The sequence below is a fragment of the Phalacrocorax carbo genome, chromosome 18, assembly GCF_963921805.1.
Source record: "Phalacrocorax carbo chromosome 18, bPhaCar2.1, whole genome shotgun sequence".
Taxonomy (NCBI): Eukaryota; Metazoa; Chordata; class Aves; order Suliformes; family Phalacrocoracidae; genus Phalacrocorax; species Phalacrocorax carbo.
In genome coordinates, this window is record NC_087530.1 from 2,221,908 (window position 1) to 2,249,510 (window position 27,603).

A 27,603-nucleotide genomic window follows, 5' to 3' on the forward strand; every position below is an offset into this window, starting at 1 on the left:
CATCACATTCAGCAAACACAAGCCTAAACTTCTAGCACCATCCTCAGACCAAGCTCAGCCAGTGTAAGATCCTCAATCTACTTTTCTAAAGAAACAGAACACCAGAAAAAGACATCTGCTCAAATATGAGCCTGAACTTATTTTCTGCTTTTCTTAGCAGGCACATCAAAGCAAATGGGTTCTGACATATACGAACAAATTAACTCAGTTATAAGTACCGAAGCAACTGCTTCTCCCTGAAAAAAACTCATCTCATTTGCTCCTATGAAATACAAAACCTCAGCTCTTATTTTTCCATGTACTACTTAAACATTTTTACATATCACAGTGACAGTACTTTTAACATACCTGTGACAACCTTCACAACTTCACTAATCCATGCACACAATAAACAGTTTAATAATATAGTAAAACTGGCTACTGAATGACTATTTGCAAGCTGAAAAAAAAAGATAGCAAGAACAAAGCCATATTCTAGGGTAATATGTCTCTCTTCTCGTAGAACAATAGCAAAAGACAATTTCAGTCCCTAAGAATGGCTACAAAATCTCCCCATTTCCTCTATTAAAAGTTTTCATCTCCTTAAGCAGAAGGCAGGAGGTTAACAGGAAGATCCCTGCATGGCAGAATTTAGGCTGCGCACCCACTGCTTATCTAAGGTATAATGTTTCCATTAATCACTCGCACTGCAGCCAATAACCAAACAGCCCACACTCTCCAATGCCGGAATACTGAAAGGCTCAAGGTGAATCACTTTGTTCAAGGATTGTGCTCAGTCTTGGCACCAAATTCATAAAGAAGCTTATATGTAAGACCTGCAAAGCTCTGTGACATTCAGTGCCAAATCAGGGAACAGCCTAACTTTATTTTACAATTGTTGATGATCGGGACACAGCAGTGCTAATGCTGTTCCGCCCTCATCAAGAGAAACAGCATACCTGTAGCCAGCCTTTTATAAACCACTTTGGAAGTAAACAATGAGGAAGATTTAAGAAGTACATTTCAGGAGTTGGTCTGAAATTCATTAAGCATATTCTTCTCTGAAATATTTGCAAGCTTTTTGAAGATGACTTTATATACAAGCCTCTTCCATTTCTTTGACTGTACTGAACAAGATATGGCAAGTCACACAAACACTGCAGGACAGCCACAAGGCAGTTGTTAGACCAGCAGTACAAACAGCTCCCATGTGGAGCAAGAAGCGTTGCAGACTACGCCATTTCATGTTTCCGAACTTTCTTTGGGAATAATAGGATGGAATGGAAAATCTGGTTGACTGCATCTGCCTCCTGGGGTCTCAAACGATGCATCATAACTTCGGGAGCTGGTTACATACGGTGCCACATAAGCATTCTCAAGGTAAGCACTGCTACGCAGACTATTCTGAATTCTTAAGTTTTCATAGCTGCTGGTATTTGCAGCATCTAGAAAGACAAGCGTGAGGTTACAGCCTTTCAGCGGGTTTTGTAGATCACCACGCTGATTGTTCAATGTAACTTCAGACTTTTTTAGACTATCCTATGATGTGAAGTGGCCATCTTCTGCAACAGCAATAAAATATAAGTGAATGTTTTTGCCAGATTAAGCAAAAGTCAGATCCTGAGACTCTTAACTAACAGAATCAGCTTGAAGTCCTATGCAAAAGAAAATAGCCACTGCAATGGCATGTCTCATCCAGGACGCAAAGGAATGCAAGAAAAACAAACAAAGCAGTTGGGAGGTAAAAGCAAGATGAGCAAAAGCATCAAGAAATATTCAATAAAGTCTCTGTTACAACTGCTGCTAAGGAAAAGAGGAACACCCAGTCCAACAGGCAGAAGTCATGATTTCTTATCATCTTTAAAGATATTATTTTGAAGAAATAGACGTGACCATGGACTTCAGCTTCTTGTGATGGTGGAATATCTCTTTCCAACTCCCACAAAGAACACACTAACTTGACTCACTCTAGGAAAGATACAGTTTTCAACACATTAGAATGACAGAATTTGGAGTGACCACCTTACTTGTGTCACTTTGCTTAAAGACTGCTGAAATACAAATTGGGATGAAAGATTTTCTTTAAGTAGCCAGAAAAGAGAGAGAGATAGAGCGTGACAAGGGTCTCTTTTCAGAACAGCACTTTTAGAAGTGAGAAGATGTCAATGCTCTTCCAACTCGCACAAACCTACCACATAGGCTTGTGTTCTCAGATTCATGCCAAGTTGTTAGTTATAACTACATTTCTTAAAGAGAACATTTCACATTGGGGAAAACTTTAATATACGTTAGAATCAACAGATATGGTCAAATCAAGTGTATGCTAATATTGCTTTCTATCTGAAAGCTGTGACAAAAATCTCAGTTCCAAGTTCTTGACAGTCGGTTTCATCCTCAGCACTTCATGAAGGATTCTGCAAAGTGGGGTTTTTTCCCCAGGTAGAGATGGAGAGAGTCTTACTCCAAACCTAATTATCACCTCTGACATTAGCAAAAGAATTTTTTTTTTTTCCCCCCAGAAATCACTAGCAGAATCGATTCTCGAATAAGTTCTCCCTTCTGTCAAGTTTTCCACAATAAAGAAGTCCCTCTTTAAGCTCTCTATGGTTAGTTTGATTTAGAAGAATAGGGAACAAACTCAGGTTATTGATTCTTACCTTCAGTCCTGTTTTTTCATCATCACTACCATTATTTGTAGATGGTGTTTCATCCCCTTGCCTGGAAACCAAGACAAAATCTTCACTGTTAAGAGTGGATACCGAGTCTGAAGAGACACTGATTTTTCCAACAGAAGCCTTGTCATCCATGACTTAAAAAGGAAGTTCGATTCATGAATGAGATTAAATATGTTATAAACTCCTGAAAAACAAAAATCATAAAAATACTTATATAAAACTTCATGCTAAAATGCTCAAACGTTTCTTTTCAGAAACCTGCTGACTAGTTATAAAAAGTAACACATCTGACAGCATAACCAAGTTACAACTCTTCTGTCAGTGTACACTCGTGGTCCTGCTTTGATTTTGCTAAGAAGCACGCTACTATTAGAGCACTGGTTTCCATAGCTCAAAAAGGGAAGTTAATAAACCTTTTTGCAGTATTTCACTATTATGTTAGGCACCATTTTCTACACACAGCACAAAACAGGCCCTTGGAACATACACCACGCCTGCTGACAAAGGACTCGTATTAAGGTCAGAACAATAAAGTCCATTTACTTTCTTCAGATGATTTGTCTGCCTTCACCTATGTTCATGCAAAAATTACTTCTGTACAGAGCTCACTGTATGCTGCACTCACATTCTTTTCCCCCAAAACAAGAGTTAGATCTAACTCTTGATATTTTGTGGTAAGGATGCTCTAAAACTTTGGGACATACAGTATTTTATGAATCTATGCTGAATCTTCTGTACTGCACGGAACAATAAAAGAAAAGACTTCCAAGAAGCAGGAAGAACAGCGTAGGCTGGATCAGTACTGAGAATCAGAGCCAACAGAGGATTTTAAAATAAGCTGGAACTGGCACTGAGAGGCATTTGAAGAAAGGAACAAAAGGTGAAGTTCAGCTGCACACCTTGAACTCTTCCAGCACAGATTCTCAGAATCTGTAGCTCAAAACAGACTGCCGTGATAAAAACGGGTGATTAAATTTCCCAGAAACCCAAACATACCCTTATCACAACAGCCAGAGCCTTTACATACTGCCAAGCACAACCAAAACCCAAGTACTATCTCAGCCTCAAGTCCTGCCCTCCATTCGGTGGAACACCATCCCAACCTGGCTTCCAACAGAACCACCACAGCGGAGAAACCTGGCATATCCACAAGCACAGCTCATCACATTCCTCGCTGAACCACGAACAATGCACCAAAAATAGCAAAGCCTGCTTTTATTTCTATCAATACCCTCCTCTCCACAGCCACCGATACAACTTGAAACTCTGCCAGGAGGACAACAATTTTTGTTGTTTTTTCCTCCAGGTTATTTTTAAGCTGATTACTTTCCTGACTGAGTCACTTCACAGTCCTGAAACATTTCACTGGACTCCTGAAGCAGTGTGCAAGAGGAGGAACAGATGTGGGATGTTCAGGAATAACAATATACCTATGATTATTGGGTTTCATTTTCAAAAGCATGTAAGCTATTTAGATATAGGTTTTTTTTAAAAAAAAAAAACCACAACGTTTTAGGATCCACTGACTTCTAACGAGAATTACTGGCTGAGAAATTTAGATACTTTGAAAAGTTTTACCCACTGCATCTATCTGGTATTATTCTCAGGTACCTTAAAGGTAGGGCAGAGTTCTCATTTTTAAAGATGCTTTTGTCTAATGACTTCATATTAAAACATTCCTACAGAAGTTCCGTATGGCACTATCTATGTAATACACAGATCATCTGAAAATAACGAAATCAAATATACTGAAACACAGAACAAAAATAAGCTTCAAACACTTAACATCCCTTTGGCTTTACTGTCTTCATTCAGTCAGTGCAAACTCATCTGCCGCTCTAAGACAGTAGGAGCAGAAAAGCGAGCTTTGATCACAGGCAGCTGTGAAGATCATCTAGGCGAGGATCAATTTAGCAATTTATTTTGGTATAGTGCATCTGTCTTGAAGTGCTAATTTCACCTGTTTCCAAAGTCTTTCAATCTGACACCTTCCACCAACATTAACTTCAATTAAAGAAAAAGCATGCTGTGCTTTTGCATACTCCTTTTTTTCAGTAGCGTGGTGTAAACAGACACCACACTTGGCCCTGGCACACAGCTGGCTTAGCCTAACCCCTGCAGCAGTTTCACAATACAGAATTGCAACAGCAGAAGGTCCCGATGAGCCCAACTTTGCCAACCTGACGTTGAGCAAAAGTCTTACTGAAATTACACAAGATAAGAGAGCACAGGAAAGGGGACAACGCACTAGACTACTGTAAGCAGCTTTTGTTTATTAGTGATGTATCAGCAAGCGAGGCTCAATTACCCAACTACGCTGGAATCAGCCACAAAGGCTCATCGGATTAATGCTCAAATAATCGAGGTGCAAAAGCACAAGCTTAAAATACTAAAAATGCTAAAATATTGCCTGAAGTTAACCAAAAATTTCCATACCCCTGTACTTTGCTTTGCATGCATGTTATTTCCTCTGTTCCTCACCATCACTTTGTTCCATGCAGATTACCGCATGGACCATTTTACCTGAATCAGAAAACTCACAATGGCAGAACCAAAAACAGAAAGCCTATGAGCTCATTAAAATACAGGCCAGCCTAGAAGGGCACACATCAAAGACCAGCAGAGCAATTAAATGTGGCAGGCTTATGACTCCTCTGGAATCAAAAAGCAAGAACAAACAACAGCGGTGACAGTGCTCTTTAGTAATACCTGCAACTTGTCTAAGAACCAAAGCTTTCTGTTCTCACAGCATAGAGAGGTAGGAGAAAAGACCCCTGCCCAGTGCAGATCTCAAGTTTTAATGTTTCTCAGAAGAAGCCAAAGTCTCATCCCTTACAAGGAAAGAGGCTTCGGTTTGTTTCAACATAAATAAAATACAAGCTTATGGATTCAGCGGAGTTTAGCTCCTGACACAAAACTACAGCATAATTATGTAGTATTTGCCTGAAGGTCTCTTTACACCTCTACAGGAGACGGAGTGTCTAGGTAAAATGCATACTAAGAGGCAAATTTTGAACGCCTTATTTCTTTGCTCACCTGTGTAATTAAATGGGTATCCTGACCTCTCCTCACACAAAAGACCATTGGAAAAAGCCGCAAAATGAGAAAGGCACCACAGCTGGCTCGTGGGTCACTGCTTTCAATCCGCCTTCACTCTATGCTTGCTGCTGTTATGCAATGCTACAGTGCAAGCCCAAGACTGAAACTATCTTTTTAAAAATGTTCTTGTTTATCTCTAAAGCAACCAGTCGCAACCTACCTTACTCTCTCTACTCAAGCTACCGTGCAAAGGTACCGCAAAGACGCCATTCACCATGCTAAAATCTCAAACAACTGAAAACCAAACCTATCAAAGTTCAAGATCAGCTACACAGATCTATAAAATACTCATCCTTTACTTTCCTATCCTCTCCCACGTATTTGGCACCTGACCTGCAACTTGGGATCAAAATTTTCCTTGTAAGTACTGCCAGAATGAATTTAGAAAAGCTTAAAGCAAACAGTGTATAAAAAAAAAAACAGAAACCCTTCCATTTTACATGGCTGTGGCTTGAATGCCACCTTGGGTCACGTAGAACAAGTGAAACAAGGCACTTGTAACTGCGGCTGGTCTCCCTCCATCTCCAAGGGCGCCCGTTTTCCAGCATTCAGAACATCCACAGCCACACAAAAAGCCAGAGGGTAAGCAATAAAACCAACGTTTCAGCTGTGAACTTCTTGGACTGTTTAAAACAGCAGTTACCTGTAAGTCAACAGCAGATGTAGCACCCTTATCACTACATTTACAGAATATAACACAAAATATACTTAAATTTTGGGTTTTCAGGGCAGAAGAGAGATTAAGCAGGAGAACATGCAAACTAGAGAGGAAGAGAGATTTTTGTTTTTCCTCCCATTTATATCTTTCTCAGCTTTTGTGCTTTAGCTGTGGTTCCTATAGTGGTTCTACAAAGATACATATATCTGGTGAAGAATGCTCCAGATACAGAAGGACAACACAGGATATTTTCTGTTTCTGTTCCTCCGGCTTTATGCATAACTTAACAATAATATCCAGTATGGTTCGATTTAAACATAGGAAGTTCTGTTTTCCTACTTTTCATCACTGGCATCTCAGTGTGGGTGAAAAGTGGAATTTGTAGCAGAGTTCAGAAGCTTCACAATGTACTTTGCAAAGCTGTTTTATGACAAATAAGTTGCCATTCTTTAGGATTCTTAGCTCTTTACAGTCTTTGACATCTGTGATTTTTTTACCGTCAGAATTCCCATAGTGTACACGTATTGTCTAACAAATACACAGTGAGTCCTGGAAAAAGCCTGGAAAATGCTAGTGCACGATGCCGTCATTACACATGGTCATGCCTGGTGTTTCAGTCCAAGCAGCATAAGAAATATAAGAGCAAAAGCGATGTCACACTGACAGACACACGGGAAAGGAACTGTGGTTTGGCTCTGAGCACATACAAACCACTGTATTTTAGTGCAGCTTTGGGGAAAAAAAAAAAAACAACAAAACAAACATATGAAAAAGATCAATCGGTAGCAACCCTTTCCTTCGCACATATCACATGATTAGTTCACATAATCATGTTTGATCTTTACCCACCTTCCCTGCACAGAACACATTCTCAAAAGCAACACGAAGTATTTTGCACTCAGTATGAAGCAAGAAAGCCAGCGGAATGCTGCCTGCAAAATTAAAGATTTAGGATGACTAAAGAGAGTAATTAACAAAAAATGGCAACTACAGTACTAACTTTCCTGTTCATTTTAAAACACACTGACAGGCACAGATGTTCCTGCTAACCTCAACAGCCAGAAGAAAAAGTGTTATTTATTTGGAGATAATGTTGCCTCAAATGTCACACACCCTGCCCCTTCTCAAGAGAGGAGAAGGGCAGATCTCAAGAAGCTGAGTGGATCATTGGCCAGTGAGTGCAAACCCAGGCATCGGACAAAACACAGCTAATGTAATCTTTTGTAACAATCCTTAACAGAATATTGCCAACATAATTTTGGCAGTTTAAAGAGTTTTTAATTTAAAATGCTAATTTAAAATCTTAAATTAAACTGTAATGAAAGTTTTTATTTTAATTTTTGTAAAAAAAATTAAACAGTTATGGCCAACATAATTTTGCTTTTAATCTTAATTTGCATTATCTGCTCAGAGGACAAAACTCTAATTTTAGGCTCTTGTAATAAGCAAATTCTCCAAGCCCAGAAACATGCAGCAGGTCCTGGGAAACTGTGGTTCATAAAAGAAACGCTGACGCTGCCTTAGCTAGCCCATCATAGGAATGTCGCTCGAACAAATTAACTATGAACGGCTGGTTCATCCACGCTCTGTGGCCGGCACTCCATCAGCATCAGGCACATCTACGCACTGCCTGCCCAGGGAGCCAGGACACGGGGGACATAAGGCAGCTGGAGCCTGGCGTCACAGCAGCGCGGCCAGAGGCTAGCCAAACCCTGGAGAGGATGCTCTGTACGCTTCTGGAGCTCTCTCTCATCAGGATTCAGACAGAAACAGAATTATCCTCACCAAACGCAGCACTTTAAAAATACACTGTGAAAAAAATGAAAAAAACGGGGACGCAGCGCATGCTGCTAAAAGCTGTCTGCTCTGGGATTTGGAAACGAAAAGAAACCCCTGTGCCAAGCTCCATTTGTTAATTTGTTTACTGTGTACACACAACTAAGTTTTCGCAGCTCCTTGACCTTTTAACATGAAGTAGAGGCCTTTGAAGAGAACACAGCCTTTCTGTAGTTCAATCAGCAACGGGGAAGTCCGTGCAGTTACCCATTTTCTAACAAAATAGCCAATAATCTGAGAAATCCCACCAACTTGTGCTTTAGCAAAACTGTAAGGGGAATAAAACCGGGAATGTAGATCAAGCTCTATGTAACAGTACAGGTAAGCAGCACCTGATCTCCCACTTGTATTTAAGATATAGACATGGTCTTTTCCCTGTGTCCACACCCCTCCCGAGCATTTCTTCCCCTTCTCCTCTCCCTCAAAACGCCTTGAACAGGCAAAACCACACAGGCGAAAACCACAGAAGTCTACTTCTACCAGTTCGATTTTCACTTAATTTTTGGTGATGCATGTTTTTAAGCCGACTTAGCACAGTCTGTTTATACTTCGTTTTCGTCCCTACCTGACACAATCAGCCCTTAAAAATTACCGTATGGGGGTGTTTTAAGCAAAACAAATAAGTCCTTGCCAACAGGACGGAAGATTTTTTTTTAAAACCCGAGAGAAACACGGAGGTTACGGTACGTAAAGCAAATAAAGGCGTCTGGACGCGATGAAGTCCCACATTTTATGATCCACCTGGAAGCAACAGGCAAGAACCGGGGGGGCCAGGCCGCGTGGGGGGGAGAGGGGCGGCAGCAGCCCCGAGGAGCCCGGCCCGGCCCGGGAGAGGCGGCCCCGCCGCCGAGGCGATGCCCGGCAGGCGCTCAGAGGGGTCCCGAAGCTGGAGGAGCGATGCGGGTCCCCCCGCGCTCCTCCGGATTCAACGGGGGGGGCTCGCAGGGAGGGGCCCAGCCCCGACACTCGCCCCAGGGACCCGCCGGCGCCCGGCCCTGCGCCAGCCAAGGCGGCCCCGCTCCCACCGCCACCCCCCGCGCCGAGGCCGCAGCCCCGCCGGGCGGAGGGGACGGGAGAAAGGAACACCGCACCGGGAGGGGGGAGACACGGCCGGGAGGGTCGAGGGGACACACGCTGGTAACGGGGCGCAGAAGGGCGCCCAGCTCCCACCCGCCCGTCAGAGGCGGCGGTGAAGCCCCGCGGTGGCGGCGGCGGCTGGGGGGGCAGCGTCCGCACGAACCGGGCTCGGCGCCGCAGGAGACGGTGCGGGACGGCCCGAAGGCAGAGGAGGAACGGGGCGGACGGGACCCCGCCGGCAGCGCCACCCCCACCTACCCCGGCCGCCGCCTCCTGGTGCCGCCGCCGCCGCCTCCCGGTGCCGGGCCTGGGCCGCCGCTGCCGCCCACCACGTGACCGAGGCGGAGGGGGCGGGCGGCGCGCTGGCCGCTTCCGGGTGCGGGGCGGAGGGCGCGCGGGCGCTTCCGGCGACGGAACAATGCGGTTCCGAGTCGCCGTCCTGGGCTGCGGCGGTGGCGGCGGCTGTAGGTCCCGGCGGGCTGGCGGGGCGCGGGCGGCGGCCCCGGAGCGGGGTCCGGAGCGGGCCGCGGCTCCCGTTCCCCCCGCTACCGCCGCCGCCTCTGCCGCGGGCCGGGTTCGGCGGGCGGCTCGGCCCGGCCGGGGGCGCGGCGGGTCGCGGGGCCGCCCGGGGGGCGCGGCTGGCGGCCGGGCCCGGCCCGGCGGTGGGGCGGCACGGCTCCAGGCCCGGGCGGCGGCTCACGGCGGCTCTCCTCCCCTCTCTAGGTCCGTAGCCGGAGGCCGCTGCGGCGGGAGCGGCGGCGGCGGGGGCCCGCGGGGGGAGGCGGCCCGACGCTACAGGTACTTGTCCTTCCCTCCGGTGGGGACGGGAGCGGGGCGGCGGGGCCGGGGGGCGGGAGCGGACAGGCACCCTCTGTGCTTCTGGAGAGGGGCGACTTGTCTTCGTTGTTTGGAGAAGCCGCTCTTGGCCGAACTGTCCCGCCTCATCGTTTTCCTGGTGCTCGGGCAGAAGGTGTAGAGGAGCCGGTGGCCGCCACCGGTGGGGAAAGCCGAGGAAGCTCTTGGCTGCGAAGAGGGGGTGCTGCGGGGTGAGCCCTGCCCGCCCCGCAGGGCCGCGGGTAAGCAGGAGCTAGGCTGGGCCTGCCATCCTCCCGAGAAAGGGTTGGGGATTCATCCCATGGCTTCTTTTCCCCCTCGGAGAGCAGCAGTAGTGGAAACTGAATGTGTGTCAAGGCAAGTCACCTCTTCTCAGTTGTCATTTTCTCCCACCGTGAGTCTTGCGATGCGCCCAAGGAGCGCTGGGTGGCTGGAGTAGCTGTGGCTGGTTAGTGACACCAAGTAGCATTACCTCGGCACGGGCGCTCTGGCTGCGCTTATATCTTAGTATCCCAAGGTGGGAAAAACAGGCTCACAAGTAGACTCTCTTCATCGCTTTCAAGAGAAAACACAAAAAGAAACAGTTTGATAAAACCTGGAAGTCACTGAAGATACTTCACGATGATCTGTTGCTACAGTTTGTATTTGCTAAAGACCGTTGCCTCATAAAATTTATTTTTTTGCCCTAGAAATGGGGATGAGTCAGGCAGCACTGAAGACAGGATGACTAAGAGACTGTGGCGGCTCTACTTTCCATAGATTCAGCAGAACTGGTGGTGCTGCAGAGCAGTGGTGCCTGTTTCCGAACTTTCCGCAGTCCCTTGTTTCTGAAGGCTTCTGAAATCCTTTTGTACTCTTCCCATGCCGTACACCGGGAGATATGCTTAATGGGCTCGAGTAGTGAGGAGGTCATGTCCCCGGGTGATGCTGAGCAGCAATTTGAAACCACCCTGATTATCAACTTCTAAAAATTACTTCTAAGATAGTTCTCAAAATGTTCTTCTCTGAATCCTTGTCCTGTTCATTTACGCTAGGCGTGACTCCGTTCCCATTGTGTACGCCGAGCTGGTACGTCTCGCCCCAGGAGAGCAATATCTGCTTTTATCTATAAACTGAAAAGCTTCCTTTCAACCTTTATGTGGTGGTGTTTGTAATAACGAGGTGTAAGTTTTGCTTTGCTTTGTTATTTTATCTCACCAAATCTTGCGTCATTTAGTCTCCTGTGATTTCTTTGCTTCCTGCAATCCCAGTTCTCTGGCAGGATTGCGTGAGCAGTGTTTCATTGAGAATCACTGTAGTCTTAAAATCTTAAAAGAACTGTTGAAAGACAAAAGGTTGATACTTGTTTTACGGAAGATCTGCTGTTCTTCATTCCAAATACTATCACACAAGAACAAACTTCCTAGAGGAGTGATCTTCCAAAGAAGACAACAAGAAGCAAGGCTTCTACATTCCCCAGGTATTCATAACAGGGAGCCTAGAAGGCATGATTTATATAAAGAGGGACCATACGGAAGACTTTTTTTTTCTGCAATCTTATAAAAAAAAAAAACCCAAACAACACAACACAGCAAACTGACCCCTACAAAAAGACGTAAAAGACAATCTAAATGGATACATTAAACCCGGTGCTGCAGATACCGCAAAGCTTGTGTAGTCCTTCCTGCTAAAAGACTGGCCTGCTGAAATTACAGCTGCTTCCAATAATACAACGTGTCCTATATCAATATTCCTGCAAATTGTGGAGCATCCTAGAGGAGCTGTAGCCGTTGTTCTTGGACTGCAACTCTTCTGAGCAGTGTAGGGTAGATGCAGAAGGTTAAGAGGGATGTTTGTGTGTCTGGCAGGTGCCAGGTTCAGTCTCACCTTGAATTCATTTGTTATGAAAGCTATCTGGGCATTAAAGGAAATTGGGAACCAAAAGCTAAAGGAACGTCATTGTTGTTTGGTATCAGGAGTTTTAATGTGGAAGCAAAGCTTCACAAGAGATAAGGCTGCTAAAAATACTTCCATGGTTTCCCTTTAAATTCCAAACAAGTAGTGTGGAAAACATCCTAACTCTTCTGGATACTGCTTCAGGAGAATTTCTGTCATGTCACCTCTGCTTTATATTTAGGCTGCATTAAATAAAAAAAGAGTAAAGATATTGTAAGGCGAGATACAAACTTGATTTTTTTGACCTTGTAACAGACTTGAGTATTTAGGATAAAACACAACATCTAATTAAATACACTTTATATTATTACTTTAGACCCTTCTTATTTGCGTTCTAGACAACAAAAAAGTTCTCACTTGTTTTTTTGTTTTCTTTCTGCTTTTCTTTAGGTGTGCCAAAATGTCAGAAAGATCAGATATTCTTCACTTCAAGTTTGACAACTACGGGGATTCGATGTTACAGAAAATGAACAAGCTGAGGGAAGAAAATAAATTTTGTGATGTCGTGGTCCATATAGATGATGTTGAAGTTCACGGGCATAAAATTGTATTTGCTGCAGGCTCTCCCTTTTTAAGAGATCAGTTCTTACTAAATGACTCCAGAGATGTAAAAATCTCTATACTGCAGAGTTCGGAAGTCGGGAGGCAGCTGCTTCTGTCCTGTTACAGTGGTATTCTGGAGTTTCCCGAAATGGAACTGGTAAACTACTTGACTGCTGCAAGCTTTCTGCAGATGAGCCACATTGTTGAACGATGTACGCAGGCCCTCTGGAAGTTTATAAAACCAAAGCAGCCATTGGAGAGCAAGGAGTGCGAACAGCAAAGTGACTCCTCTGAGCTGAAGGACCATCAAGGGGACGATGACTCTCTGCAGCAAGATTCACCATGTATTCAACCTTCGGAAGACAGCATGGACATGGAGGATAGCGATATTCAGATCATCAAGGTGGAGTCCATTGGGGAGGTGACAGAAGTTAGGAATAAGAAGGATCAGAACCAGTTTATTTCTTCTGAACAAACAGCGCTGCATTCCTCAGAGCCTCAACACTTTCTTATCAACTCCACAGTTGAAAACAGAGCAAGTGAAATAGAGCAAAACCACCTCCACAACTATGCCCTTTCCTATGCTGGCAGCGATAACATCATTCTAGCCTCTAAAGATATGTTCGGGCCTAACAACCGAGGTATAGACAAAGGCCTCCAGTGGCACCATCAGTGTCCAAAGTGCACAAGAGTGTTTCGGCATCTGGAAAACTATGCTAATCACTTAAAGATGCATAAACTATTTATGTGTCTGCTCTGTGGTAAGACGTTCACTCAGAAAGGCAATCTCCACCGGCACATGAGAGTGCACGCAGGCATCAAACCCTTCCAATGTAAGATCTGTGGGAAAACGTTCTCTCAGAAATGTTCCTTACAGGACCACCTTAACCTGCACAGTGGGGACAAGCCCCATAAGTGTAACTACTGTGACATGGTTTTTGCGCATAAACCCGTTCTGAGGAAACATCTTAAACAACTACATGGTAAAAATAGCTTTGACAATGCTAATGAAAGAAACGTTCAAGACATAACGGTGGACTTCGATTCATTCACGTGCAGCGCTGCTACAGACAGTAAGGTCTGTCAGCAAGCTGATGCAAGCCAGGTACTGGATGCAGGGAAGCTGCCTCAGGCTGTGCTCAGTTTAAGAAATGATAGTACCTGTGTCAATTAAGCAATTAAAAACAGCCCTTTGTAGGGATCGTGACTGAGAGGAGCAAACGGTTGGTTTGGGCTCTTACCTAAACTAGTGGTATGCCCTGAAAGGCTACGGATGGATGGATGGCGGGTTGGATTGCATAACCTGGCAGGTCTTCAGCCATCGTTCTTAGTCTTACTTGATATTTTCTGTGAATAGCAATCTTCCTTCAGGTTTCTGTCTGTGTCTCTACTGTGGATTATGGGGTTAATTGTTTCATTTCTCTTTGATTAGGAGACTCAAGACTAACACCTTTTGAAAGACTGTTGCGGTGGGCTGCAAGTAAACCATCTGCTGTACAATCAGAGGCCTCTCTGTGTCTGGGCAGATGGAGGAAAGAGCAAATAGGACAAGTCTGTGAGATAATCTGCTTTTTTTTTTTTTTTAAAGCACTGGATAACTGAAAGCACTCCATGGTTAAATTTAAACTTACCTCTTAAAGTTGTCTTTCTCTGATCTTACCCCTAGACCCCTACAGTTGAAATGAAGTATTTTTGGGTCACTTTTTTGCCCTTTCTAAACTATTTCAAGAAAATTCTGCTGCCAGTCGATGCTATCTTAAAAGCTCTCAGGGTTTTTAACCTCGACATGCATTATGAAAAGATAAAACCCTAAATGATTTGGCCGGGCTGATCATTGCGTAGAAGTTTTCAAAATGAGGATAAATTGCAGCTCTGGAATGTGAGAGGCCGGTGTCTGGAGTGCAAGTATGACCTATTTCTTATGCTGTCATACCTAGGATTTTTGAAGGGCACTTACCAGTGTATGTACTGAGACAAGCTAAACACTGCAAAACTAAAACTCATCATCCACCTTCCATAAACTCTGCGTCACATAAGCCACAACTGTTGTTGGTTTTAGAGCAAAGCTGGAGTGGAGAAATACTGCTTTTTGACACTGTGAAAAGAATGTTTTAAAAGCTGCAATGTATAGTAACTCCACGCTTTTCCTTTTTTTTTCCCCCCCCCCCTTAGTTCTTGTATATCTCTCCTTGATATCTAGTGAGGGCCACGTGTCAGTTAACTTAAACAAAAATACCTGCCATAAGAACATTAACAGCATAAAGTTTTTTGATTTCTTGGACATTCAAAGGATGTTTTTTTTTTTTTAAGTGACCTGCCTAGTTCATTAGTGTTTTACAGAGCCTAGGATGAGGTATAGGTAGCACAATTTCCATAGGTTAATATATCAGCTATTGACTGTACTCAGCAATACCTCTTGTATACCGCCTTAAACATCAAATGTAGTGGGAATGGCATGTTAATTGGGATTCTGGGATTATACCATATTGCTTCTCGAAAGTGCCGTGGAATTATCCGCATCCCAATCAGGCTGAAAGAAACTAATTTATCTGAGGAACACCATTCCCAGTAGAACAGCACTCATTACACTGAAGTGTAGTATAGACTAATAATCAAATGGCTGATCCTCGGTAGAGAACTGCTGTTTGTATTTGGAATAAGTATTTCTTCCAACGCAGCTCTTTTCCACAAGGTTTGCCATGAGGCTGAGATTATGCTTCCTACCTAAAAGTAGTACTGTTTGTGTGTTTGAATGAGGGGGTGGTGAAAGGCTGCTATTGTGTGGTTAAAAATGCTAAACTGGTATGACCAAAGGTGTGTTAGAGCAAAAAATGTTTTGTATGTAATTATCAAAAGTTGGTCTTGATCTTGAGATATATATGTGTGTATAGAAGCCGGGATTTCCTTATGCAGGTGTTACACTGATGGACGATAAAAAGTGTTAATCTTCCAGAACATTTTCAGAAATCCACATACTTTCAAGTAGAAAAGCAAGGTGATTCTGTGAATCAGTTTTTGCAATTGAGTTTTTGAACTACTGTACTTGACTGTTACATGGACAGCTATGAAGTAAGCAATGGAAATGGAGTCAGGGCATTACATCTCTCAAGTTGTAGCAGCTATATTTAGGCCTAAAATCTTAACTATTTGGAACTCTTTAAAATTACTGTTCAGGTTCCTGGGGCAGAAAATAGGTTTGCACAGGAAGAAAAACTGTTTTTCCTCTTAAAGCGATCTGCTTTCAGAATCGTTTTGAGCTAAAACTGGCCGTGACAGTTGCATCTGACACTTGCATTGTCTTCAGGCAGAATCTTCTGTATTGTTCAGACATTTTGATAACGTATTATTCACTATATGGAAATAAGTTATAGTGCTAACGTCAGAACGAAGATAGACATGGAGAATAAGAGTTTGCAGAGCCAGGTCAACATGCTGTAAGGGCCTAGTGGACAAGCTAACCAGATACAAATATGGATGTGATAAAGAAAATGGTCTTCTGGCAGAGAAAGGAATGAAACTGTACAAATGCTAGAGAAAGTGGCAGCGAAATGGACGATATTGAAAGCATTGTTTACCTGGGAAGTTGTTTTTTTTTCATGGAATCATGAAGCTGTGATGTTACTGCAAGGAGAATACAGCTTGTTGATGTAGCCGTGGGTGACCTGAAGCTGATATGAAGAGACAACAGGTTTCTTAAGAAACATAAAAATTACTTGGTGAAGATACACAGGCTTTCAGTCCACCCTGTCCTGTGGGGGGATGTCAGTGTCTGAGGAGGCGGAGACTGCTGGCTGTTCAGTTGAGAGGCTGCTTGCAGTCATTTGATGAGACTGCAGCAGAAATAAATAGGAAAAAGAAGACATGTAGAAGACTGCTTCTTCAGTGAAAATGGACGCATCTGTTGGATGAAAAGTGACTTCTTACTAATGTCTGTGCTTTTGGCTTGGCAAAAGGGTGCAGACCAAAAGATTTATGCATGAGATGGCTGTGTGACTCCAGAAATACTGGAGATCTCAGAGGGCAATACACTGATGGCATGGTGCAAAGAGTGCTGGTGGTAGAGTTCACCTAAGGTGTGCCCCTATATGGAACTGACAAGTGGAGAGTATAGAAGAGGCATTAGAAAAGAAAAGTCTGGCTAATGCTCCTCTGAATCACAGATGCAATGGAATGAGTATTATTATAAATGGAACATACAGAGGCAGCTCGATTATAGCATAAGATGAACTTAATTGTCCATGTATGTAAAATGTTGTCTTCATTGCAATGTTCTGATTAGTGAAAGACTAGATCCATTGGTTGTTGCTACTGATGCTGCGTATTCAGATGAGGACTATGGCAGTTATCATAATCTGTGTGTTAATGTGTAGAATACTATTTGCTGGTCAGTGGATAGTCTCACAACTTAATGTGCTGTACAACTTCCTGCATATCCTAAAAATAACTGAAGTCTATTACAAAAATATTTTAATAATTCCTTGAATATATTAGGATTTTTTTATGTTGGCATTTTATTTATTTTTTTCTATATAGAGGAGGAAAAATCTTAGAGCTCTTAGGTTTACCAGTGGTTTAGGCTCACCACTCTTCTGAGTGGTGGTAGCTTGTGTAGCATGTGTTCCTGCAGTATACGGTGCAGGTGCACACAGTCCTGTAGAGATCAGGGATGAGCCTTTCCTTAATTTATTTTTCTTCTAGAAGACATGTTTTGCAAGTCAGTAACTGATAAAATTGAAGCGTCAGTCTTTTTCTCCCCTAGCTTTTTGGCAAAACTTAGATAGCTGCCGCTGAATTTTTGTTGAAATAATTGTGTGGGGCTGATTTTGGTTCTGGTGTCATTGGGAGGAGTAAAGGTGAGGCGGGAGGATCAAAATGTGATACGTACTGAGACTGTTGAAGGAATTCTGAAGTCGTGTGAAAGCTTGATTTTTAAAATCGAAGAGAAGGGGAAACAGTCGGCCCTCCTGACTGGGTGAGGGTCGAGGAGGCAGAACGGACGTTTTTCCTTTGAGATTGTACAATGGACGGACTGAGCATTAGCTACCTCTTCAGTGACTGGGCAAGTCTTAGCCTAAGTGTTATTACCAAAGCAGGCGGCCGGTGGCCCCGGGAGCCGCCTCCTCTCCGCTCCGGGGCCGGGACGGCGGCGGGGGCGCAGCCGGGGAGCGCTGGGGGCCGGCAGCGCACCTCGCCCTCGACGTCCGCCCCCGCGGCGGGGCGAGGGGGAGCCCCCGGGCCGCCGCCCCCCGCCGTGCCTTCCGGGGGCGGCCCGGGCCGATACGTTGCTACCTCTACCGGACGTTTGGCGAAGGCGCGCCCCGTTGCCGGTGCGGTGTCCCCCCGGCGGCAGCCGCTGTAGCAGTGCCGAGTCTTCTAATAAACGTGCTGCTAACTCTGTTTCCCGCCGCCTCTCATTTCCCGCCGCGGTAACGGCGCCCTGGGGAGCGCGCGGGGCGGCGCTTCCGGCGGCGCTGCCGGAAGGGAAGGGGTGGGGGCGGGAAGCGCTTCCGGGACGCTGCGGCACCGGCGGCGGAGCTGGTACCGGCTGCGGAGAGCGGCCGGGCCGCGGCCGGTGAGTGCGGGAGGCAGGGCGGGGGCGGGCGGCGGCTCTGCGGGGCCCGTCAGCCGCCGCGGGGGGAGCAGGGCCGAGGCTAGGCCCTGCCGGCGGGGGCGGCCCTGGGCGCGGCGCGACCCTCCCCGTCGGTACCGGTGCCTCCCCCGCAGGAGCCATGGCTGCGGACTCGGAGGTGCTGCACTTCCAGTTCGAGCAGCAGGGGGATGCCGTGCTGCAGAATATGAACCTCCTGCGGCAGCAGAACCTCTTCTGCGACGTCTCCATTTACATCAACGACACCGAGTTCCAGGGGCACAAGGTGATCTTCGCCGCGTGCTCCACCTTCATGAGGGATCAGTTTCTGCTCAATCAGTCGAAGCAGGTGCGGATCACCATCCTGCAGAGCGCCGAGGTAGGCAGAAAGCTGTTGCTGTCTTGTTACACGGGGGCTCTGGAAGTCAAGAAGAAGGAGCTGCTGAAATACCTCACCGCTGCGAGTTACCTCCAGATGGTTCACATCGTGGAGAAGTGTACCGAAGCCCTGTCAAAATACCTGGAAATCGATGCTTCCATGGAGAGTGGCAGCCAGGCTGCGGAGAGGTGTCATTCCTCGGACGCTGAGCTGAGAAACGGGGATGAGGTTCTAGATAAAGACTGTGAAATAATCGAGATTTCTGAAGACAGCCCAGCGAATGCAGAATACCCAGTGAAACAGGAGAAGGGGGATGTCGTGCGGCCTGCAGCGCAGAGCTTGGTCTCGGAAAGAAAGGACACAAAAACCCCAGAAATATCAACCGTTGAAATAGGATACAAGGACGACGAAATCTGCATCTTCAGAATGGACTCTATGAGTGTAGCGAATGTAGAGAACGATCATTTTCCTCAGCCTTGTACTTCCTCTAAAACAAGTTTGTATTTTCCGGAAACCCAGCACTCCTTGATAAATTCTACAGTTGAAAGCAGAAATACAGAAATGTCGGGAAATCACTTCCAGGCTTTTGTCGGTGACAATCCAGAAGGAACTTCTAGTCTGATGAACGGGTTCCAGAGCCTGGAGGACTCCGGCAGCTCGTGGCGGCACCAGTGTCCCAAGTGCCCGAGGGGATTTCTGCATCTTGAGAACTATCTCAGACATCTGAAAATGCACAAACTCTTCTTGTGTTTGCAGTGTGGCAAAACATTTACGCAAAAAAAGAATCTCAACAGGCACATCCGGGGGCACATGGGCATCCGCCCCTTCCAGTGCATGGTGTGCTTGAAGACCTTCACTGCCAAAAGCACGCTTCAGGATCACCTCAACATACACAGTGGCGACAGGCCCTACAAGTGTCATTGCTGCGACATGGACTTTAAACACAAGTCTGCTCTTAAAAAGCATTTAACTTCTGTCCATGGAAGGAGCAGCAGTGAAAAACCAAACATAAACACTGTTACAAAAGTTAAAATAGATTATGATTAACAGATGGGTGGATGTGGAGCCAGGGTCCACAAAAAGCTCCTGCCTAGTGAAATTCTAGATGAAATTCTAGATACAGATCCCCATGTAATGGAGAGAAGCACAAATACGTGACCAGTGATCAAAGGCAGGCCTTGTGAGCAGCAGCCTTGCCTGCTGTATTAAGGTTGCTATTGCTGTTAGCGCAAAAAAGGTGTTTACTAGTTGAAAGTAAGCTGCAAAATACAGGAAATGATTTCACACTTCTATTATCATGGATGCGTTCTGATCCACACACCCCCCCACACTTATGTTTTGCATTCCGCTGATTCAAGGGCAGACACTGCCAATTTTCAAACTGTTACTGATATTGCAATAAGCTGAAGCCTGAGCCATGATGTTCCTGATCTATAATGGCTAAGGAAAGGAAATGTTTGTATTTATTCGGCACATCAGTCATTCCCACCCAGTTCATATACCATTTATCGTGAAATCACCTCCTTATTTGCCCAGCCTTTCAATGGAAAGAAGGCATGTTTTCATACTCAAGTCTGTGATACTTAAGAAAGAACACGACAAACAAAAAATAATCAAGGAAGCTTGCAGATTGCCTCTTGCATGGAGAGAATTGGTAAAAGAGAAAGAAACAGTATTGCCTTGCAGTTCATTTTTAACTGGATAGTCTTATTAGAAGGACTTGTGTTTAGTTTTATGAATGAGTTCTGAATTTTTCTAAACTACTTTCTTCTGATCTTTTTTTTCCCATCCTACCAGTGTTTTGCACCTGCATTTGACTAATTCCGACTAAGTTAGTCCTGTTTGTTGAGTTGTAATGTTTGCCTTAGTTTTTTACAAATCTTAGATATATACACTAATGTGAAAAATTAAGCTGTGTGCTGTTACGTAATGGCAGTTTCTAGGTTAATTTTGAAAACAATCCTTTATATCTTACTAGGAACGGCTTAGACATAGAGGTCTTCCCGTACTCTGATTCTGTGATACTGTAAAACAGTAACTATGTGTGTTTGGATAGGCGTGTTTGTACTTTGTCAAAGGCTATTTCAGTTTCATCCCAAGCAACGAAAGCCCTGTAACGCAGAATCTTTATCTTGTACCTGTCCTTGACTGGTATATGTTTCTTCCCCTTAATGTGATATGAATAAAGAGTCGATTCAGTTGTTAATGTGAGATAATGGTACTTACATTAGATTCTCTCCAGTTAGCAACAAGCAGTAGTCCTTAATCTAGTCTGTATGACGAGGGTATGCTTTCCTTCAGGTGCCAGAAGTGCCATGACAAAGTTCTTGCTCTGCATCCAGAAGCCTGACCTATGTGTTCCATAACCTGGCTGTTTTAAAAAGACAATAGTTTTTTATGTCAGTTAACAGGTTTCACTTACTTTTCTCCCCTGTGTCTGTGAGTGCACCGGCCATTGTCTGGGGTTCTCTTTGTCAGCTACGTGAGGGGTTAGATATGTACAATACCTGCCATGCAGTTTCCTGTTTTTATCTATAAAAGGCATGGTCAGCTGTGCCATCATTGTTTCTGTCTTCATCTACTGGAAATGTCAGTTGAAAGGTTTGTAAAAACTTATTTTCTAAGGGCTTTTTAAAGCTCTTAATCTGATATTATTAACACTTAAAGTACATATTAGTTGGACTGCAGCAATATTTGCAGGTCCCGGTCCGTACTAGGCCTCGTGGTGGTTGACGGTGTATGCCTTCCTCCAAAACCCTGGGGTCTCAATAGGCGAGCAGTGTGGTCAGAAGCTGAGGACGCCACTAGTGCCATATTCCTCCAAAAAGTCACAGAAATGTCTGACTTTACACAGAGGGTTGACTTGTGAAGGGCTCCATTGTATTGGAGCATTGGAAAGGCGCGGGTGCCACGTTGACATACCCGCGTGTCCCTGTGAACAATGACAGAAATTACATCCCCAGGGTAAGCAGCTAGTGCAACTGTGAATTAAAGTCACCTGGTTTACCCAGTACTATAAGTGTAAGGCCCAACCTTTCACAATCTCTGCTATTATATTAAAAGTTGACAATTTGTTTTATTTTGGCAATTTTTTACTATCATTAAAAAGGTTTGTAAGTCATTTATGGTGTGACTGCCTGACATTTTGCAAAAAAAATTGCATTTTATAGCATTGTCTTCTGTTTGCTTTCATTAGTCTGTCACTGTTTACAGCCTTTTTGATCTTGTGATTGGTATTGTTTGCTTGTTTTTCACAAAATACCATTACTTTTGGATTCTTACTTGCATAAGAATTAAGAGTCTGATTTTCAAAAGCATGCTAATACCTGCACTGGCCCTTACTGGGTAATGTTAACTTGGGTATACACACAGGTTTGTATGTAGCTTTTCATTTGTGTCTACAGACTGACTTAGTTAAAATAAGCTCCTTCATCCTTGGAAGAGGCCATAAAGCAAGGGAAAAGTTTACTTCCCTCCCCCTATCCTTTTTACATTGAGCTGCTATTACTGTAGTTCAGTAAATACATGTATTGTGCATTTATGGGACAGATTTGGTTCAACTGTGCTAAAATTCATTCAGTTAATATGCATTTTTGGCAGGTGTATGATTATCATTGGTAACACTTCAAAAGATCACTCCTTGCTTTTTGTTCAACTGGTTTTTGTAGGTATATGCATGGGTATTTCCTTGTGTGTCCAAGGGCAAACCGAGACTGATCTTTTGAGGTGTGTCGTCTGTGGGATCAGGACCACGAGTTATTTTGCTGTTGTATTGCATGTAAACATGCGAGGGAGTCGTGTCGTGTGGGGGGCCAACAGCATGTTCTGTTCTGTGGCTAGAGTGTCTTAGTAAGCTTTGTAAACAAAAACTGATTTTGTGCACGTTCACATTAGTGTTTCCTCTCCCGTCTGTACATGTAATCACTTGTCCTGTCATAACACAATAAATGAAATGCAAACAAGACGCTGTTTCAGAAATATGTATGCTTTCTTCTAATCACAGTGAAATAATTCTGCATGTACCTTGGGATTTACTAGTTTGGCTTGCTGTGGTGAGTAAACAAGATGTTGTAAATTAAATACGGTGTCCAAGTGGCAGTCATTGAGCGAAGCATTTTTTCCGTCCTCAGAAGGGTCTGTCAGCAGCACCTACCTGTCCGATGACCGCTTCCTCCTCAGAAATCACCACTCTACACTGCCTCGGCCTTCATTAGAACACCTGGTTTGGTCTTTGTGAGTGACCAGAGCAATGAGGTGCCGCCCACGGGCTTTTCTCGTGGCTGGGCTGAGGTGGAGCAGCAGCCCCGGGGCTCTGAGGCCACCCCTGTGAGGCAGCTTTGCCTCTCACCTCCTCGGAAGGCCACGGCGGGTGGCAGTGGGGCAGGTGACATGCGCCACAGACGGCATCCCATCCCCTAGTGATGTTAAAGTTGTTAATTAAAATATAAAAAGGAAAATAAAGAAGCGAGGCCGGCAGCGAAGACAAGGCGGTAGGCATCGAGGAGGCGCCGCCGCGGCCAGGAGCGCCGCCAGGGGGCGCCGCCGCCGGCGGGAGCCGCTCTGCCACGCTGCATCCATTGCGTCCGCGCCGCCATCTCTATGATAGCTCCCCGTCCGTCTCCCGCCGTGCCCCGCGCGGGGCGGCGGCGCGGGGCGGCCGTTGGGCTCTCGCGAGAGGGGGCGTGGCGGCGCGCCCTCCCGGCTGTCAGCGCGATGAGGCGGCGCCGCCGGGGCCCCCGCCGCTGCCTCCGCCGGGCCGCGCCGCGCTGCCCGCCCCCCCATGGCGTGTGAGAGGCCGGGGCCGCCGCCTGCTCCCGGCCCCGCCGCCCGCGCCTCGCAGGTAGGAGCGGGCTGGGCGGGAGCGGCTGGCGCGGGGGGACGCGGTGACCCGGCGGGGCCCCGCCCGCCTCTCTTCCCTCCTCCCTCCTCCCCCGCCTCCCGCCGCCCTGCGGGGTCCCGGCGCTGCGGAACCCGGGGCCGGGCCTCGCCCGCCGAGCGCGGCCTGTCAACGCTGCCGCCCCGCCGGGAGCCGGCCGCGGCGCGGGAGCGGGGGCTGCCGGTGTCCCTGTGTGTCCCCGTTCCGCCCCCCTCCCCCCCCCCCCCCCCCCTCGCGCCCCGCCGCCGCTAGGCCGCTGGGCCGGCCCGGGGACGCGGGGCAGCCATTTGGTGGAGGCTCCGAGATGACGGCGAGAAGCGGGGCCGGGCAGAGGTGCGCGGCGGGGCCGGGGGTGCTGACAGCGGGCTGGTGGAGGGGGGCGAGGCTGGGAGGAGACCCGGCGAGCCTTCCCCCAGCGGGGCCGCCCCGCTTCTCGCCCGGCGCCGGCGAGCGGGAGGCGGCGAGGCGCCCGGGTCCCTCGCCGTCGTGCGGTGTTCTCCGGTACGAAGCAGAATCGCACCGGTATCCCGAGTGTTCCCGCTCTGGCGGAGCTGTGCTGTGGGGTGATGGTGGAGAAGAGTCATGGTGGAAAGTAGGCCCTAGAACTGCACCGGACAGGTCACGTTTAAAGTGTCTTAACCAAAAAAAACCAGAACAACTGAGTGGGAAGAGCATGGCCTGGCTCTGCTGATGCTTGAGGTGCACTGGGGATTTTAAGTTGAGCGTAGAAATCAGCGCAAAGCATGGCAAAGGGCGGTGATGTGAGTGGAGGGTGGTGAGCATTCATTTACAGTCAGGGTTCGGAGTGGAATGGCATTCATTAAAGAACAAGAGAAAATAATGACAAAGTCTAGGCTGACAACCAGGGAAATGTCTGATGTGGGTCTGTTTTGCTTTAAGTGCAAACTTAGGATTTTTGGCTGGGTTTAATTGTAATTTCTGTAGCTACTCTTGGGCTCGTTCTTTCATGCCTATTATAGCTATATCGTAATGTTGAAACAAAAATTAAAAACAGCCCTTTGGATTACAAAGTTGTAAATTTCTAACTGTGGCAGGAAGGATTTTCTCATTTTAAATTGGAACCAACAAGTACTGTTGTAAACTGTGTGAATCGAAATACTGTTACTTGACCTTTGGTCTGTATTAAATATCTGTGGAAATTCTAGAAATTGAAGCTTGTGTTGCTAGTGTAAGTATTACTCTGTGAAGCACTGAATTCTTAGTTTTTATAATTAATCACCTTCCCAAGACCTGTGTGCCTTGTTAATGAACTCTTGTTTCTGCAATGTAAGCAAAGCTTTCCACAAGAAAAGATTTCTTATTAACTCATGTTCCTGTCTTGTTTGAGGTCATGGTCGTTTTTCTCAAAATTATTAAATTCCAGCAACTTTTTTGTCAGCGCTTGAGATATCTCAAAGCGAAGTCCTAGTCCTGAGTATTGATCTCCTTTATTTAAGGCTTTGTTGATTTACAATAGGTAGAATATTTACAGTATCCAGAGGGTAATAGCTAGTAGCATTTTCATTAGGTGTATGGTACGTTTCATTTGGTAAGATTTTGTGTACCCCTTAATCGGCTGAGTAGAAGTGGTCTCTCCTTCCTGACTGGACAATCCTAATAAAAAGGCGGGGAGGGAAACATATATATATGTCTCCATGGGCATATCAAGCTATTCCATACAAACTTTTAAAGGGCTTTCTGACTCCAATGGAACCTCTTGTTTTCTTGCCTATGCCTCACAATGGAATTGGTGTTTTATTAAAATTATTTGAAAAAATTTTAGAATATGGAATTTCTCATTGGTAAGACGTCTAGCTGAAGCATGGAGGTCGTGTTTTTAAGGGGGGAAAAAAAAAAGGCGTGGGGATCTGAGTCACACGAGAGAGCCCTTATTCTCTGAAAATGTTAATGAAGCCTAAGGAATTCTTCAGAGTATCTCTTCTTGAAGTAAATATGTCAAAATAGATCTGCTTAGACATAGATTCTCTTTCTCTTCATTCAGTGTAAGTTCAGCTGATTTTGGTGGGAAAGAAATTTTTTTGTTTATTTGCCCTTCCATAAGTCCTGAAAAGTCAATACTGTTACAGGAGCTGAATTAGTATCAGGCTTGTGACAAGGACAAACTCTCCTTTCAGTGACACCTACGAAACACAAAAAAACCCCACCATGGTGTTACATAAGTATATGGGAAACTTTTTAAATCTAGTAACAGGATTTCTGCTCGCCACGCTTGAATGGGAAAGAGCAGGTGTGAACTGCTGAGGATGCGCTGACTCTGGTGTTGACTTGGGGGGATTTACCTCTGACCTGAGTGAACTTTGGCTGTTACTGAGCAACCATGAACTTAAATTTGTATGAGTGAGTTGTACCACTGTTGATAGGGGATTATTCTTCAGCCATGTGTTTTAGGGAGGCAGAGGAGATCTAAGCTTTAATTTTTAAAGATAGCAAGTGAAGCATCCCGTAGGTGTTTTGGCAAAACATAGTCTGGATAGAGAGAGATGTTCTAGTGTGTCACCAAGTTTTCTCATTATAACTTTTCTGGAATTTAAATTGGCCTGTAGATACTTTCAGTAGCATTAACATTCAGTGAAGAAATTGCATTGAAACACTGTCTTTAATGGTCATTAAAGACTCTGCTTTATATATAGAATTTGCACGCGATACGAAGAGATTTGCATGTGACAGATATTATGGCGTGTCGAAATAAGCAAGTCTGCTCTGTAAAGAGGATTTATTTTAATTTCAAGCCGTCATAGCTGAATGATGCAAAGCTGTTATGGGGCTGGCCCTTTTCTAAGCCTTTAATGAAGCTAGTTTTTTAGATCTGTAGATGATGGCTGTTGAAGAGAAATCAAAGATTTTAGGCCCTTCATAGGATAATTTAATACTGATAATTTGATGACATGGACACTAAGTTTTTGACCCAATTGGGTTGCTTTCAAAACTACATAACTTAGGAAGGCTTGAAACAGCTACCTCCTTGTATTGCAAACATACAATTAATCTGCATAATGGAAAATTATAATGGTGATCACTTAGAAAATACCATGATCTCTGCAATCAATATTAAGCACAAGTCAATACCAAGGACTCTTCAGTTTAGTGATTAAATACCAATTGAATTCAAAGATTTAGGCTTAAATCGACAGTGGGATTGCAGTTGGACTACCTTAATTTGTGAAAATGCCACATAATCCTGCAAGTTTTTAAAGATTTGTCTCCATCTGTAGAGAAGACTTTCCTTTGTTCAGCACTGACAGAATTCCTCCATGTCGCGTTCTTGTACAAGCTCTGCTTATTAGCCTTTCCTTCGCCTGTGTCCCACAAGGGACCTGATCAAGTAGGCCGGAGCAGAGCAGACCTAATGTGGAGTTGCAAGACTGCCACTTCTTTTCTGTTCAGAAACATGGCTGCTGGTGATGCTGCTGCTTCTCTTTTTTTCCTAGGCGTTTGCCTAGGCTATGGGGGAACTGAGTTCAAGCCTTTGACTCTTCCTTTGAAAAGGCATGAAACTTTCTTCTCTCACATATTGGTGAATGCCTGGACTCCAGGCAGCATGCAGCTTTGGAGGGGATCACCTCCCTACCTTGCGTTGAACGTGCTACACTTTGAAAAAGGTTTTCTTAGGCTGAGACCCATGCTTGCCCTGGGAACTGGGGCATGTAGCTGAGGAGGAGGCACTGAATTTTTTTGTTCCTTGCTCAGAGGACTGTATCTAGATTCGATCCAATGACTGATTAGTAAAAATGTGCAAATTATCTTCTAAAATGAAGCAAAATCCAAGTTGTCTGCTTGGGCAGCTGAAGACTAGGCTGCAGTTGTCTTTGATGAATATTCAGTCCTTTTATGAGTGAGGAGTAGCTTCAAGGGGACGGACCGAAATTGCTCCATCTCTAAATGTGTGTGTTTAGATGCTTCTTTGTAAAACCATGGGTTAAAAGTATTTGAATTTGTATCTCTTGGTGTAGGTGAGAAATCTGTCACTGAAGTAAGAGGTAAGGCAACACCAGCACCTCTAACTAAATAATATCCCTTTATTTTTGTGTAAAGTTGTTGAACTCCTGAAGTTGTTAACTTCTGGTGTGGAGAAGTTAACATCTCCTTCTGGTGTTAGGCCTCTAA

General features: G+C 45.3%; 4 protein-coding genes across 11 annotated transcripts in view; 3 read left to right on the forward strand and 1 right to left on the reverse strand.

The window, feature by feature from the left end:
- The window catches only part of RABGAP1 (RAB GTPase activating protein 1), a 76,873-nt gene extending 67,183 nt beyond the window's left edge, over window positions 1-9,690 (reverse strand). For 2 of the 3 annotated variants that reach the window (XM_064468564.1, XM_064468562.1), the window contains exons 1-2: window positions 9,583-9,690; window positions 2,637-2,838 (exon numbers count right to left, since the gene is read on the reverse strand). In XM_064468564.1, the coding sequence (XP_064324634.1) occupies window positions 2,637-2,786 (150 nt within the window). In that variant the 5' untranslated portion in view covers window positions 2,787-2,838; window positions 9,583-9,690. Of the gene's footprint in view, window positions 1-2,636; window positions 2,839-9,338; window positions 9,520-9,582 lie in introns of those variants that run through there. The other variant, XM_064468563.1, reaches the window with a different exon arrangement.
- ZBTB26 (zinc finger and BTB domain containing 26) lies at window positions 9,687-17,110 on the forward strand. 4 transcript variants are annotated; one of them, XM_064468589.1, is made up of 4 exons: window positions 9,687-9,788; window positions 10,048-10,122; window positions 10,848-11,617; window positions 12,484-17,110. In XM_064468589.1, the coding sequence occupies exon 4, from the start codon at window positions 12,494-12,496 to the stop codon at window positions 13,808-13,810; it is 1,317 nt and encodes a 438-aa protein (XP_064324659.1). In that variant the 5' UTR covers window positions 9,687-9,788; window positions 10,048-10,122; window positions 10,848-11,617; window positions 12,484-12,493; the 3' UTR covers window positions 13,811-17,110. The 4 variants fall into 4 exon arrangements, with proteins under 4 accessions (XP_064324659.1, XP_064324660.1, XP_064324661.1 ...); XM_064468590.1 differs by lacking the exon at window positions 10,848-11,617 and having other exon boundaries at window positions 12,484-13,741; window positions 14,069-17,110; XM_064468591.1 differs by lacking the exon at window positions 10,848-11,617 and having other exon boundaries at window positions 9,688-9,788.
- Window positions 17,111-18,134: 1,024 nt separating this feature from the next.
- Window positions 18,135-22,566, forward strand: ZBTB6 (zinc finger and BTB domain containing 6). Its single transcript, XM_064468592.1, has 2 exons — window positions 18,135-18,208; window positions 18,361-22,566. The coding sequence occupies exon 2, from the start codon at window positions 18,366-18,368 to the stop codon at window positions 19,647-19,649; it is 1,284 nt and encodes a 427-aa protein (XP_064324662.1). The 5' UTR covers window positions 18,135-18,208; window positions 18,361-18,365; the 3' UTR covers window positions 19,650-22,566.
- A 712-nt stretch (window positions 22,567-23,278) lies between these two features.
- Window positions 23,279-27,603, forward strand: part of RC3H2 (ring finger and CCCH-type domains 2) — a 30,724-nt gene continuing 26,399 nt past the window's right edge. For 2 of the 3 annotated variants that reach the window (XM_064469083.1, XM_064469085.1), the window contains exon 1: window positions 23,279-23,442. The gene's annotated coding sequence lies outside the window, so the exon portion shown is untranslated. Of the gene's footprint in view, window positions 23,443-23,525; window positions 23,812-27,603 lie in introns of those variants that run through there. The other variant, XM_064469084.1, reaches the window with a different exon arrangement.

What these genes read in the sequence shown, in the direction of transcription:
- ZBTB26 (XM_064468589.1), top strand. Translation starts at nt 12,494, where the DNA reads ATGTCAGAAAGATCAGATATTCTTCACTTCAAGTTTGACAACTACGGG.
- ZBTB6 (XM_064468592.1), top strand. Translation starts at nt 18,366, where the DNA reads ATGGCTGCGGACTCGGAGGTGCTGCACTTCCAGTTCGAGCAGCAGGGG.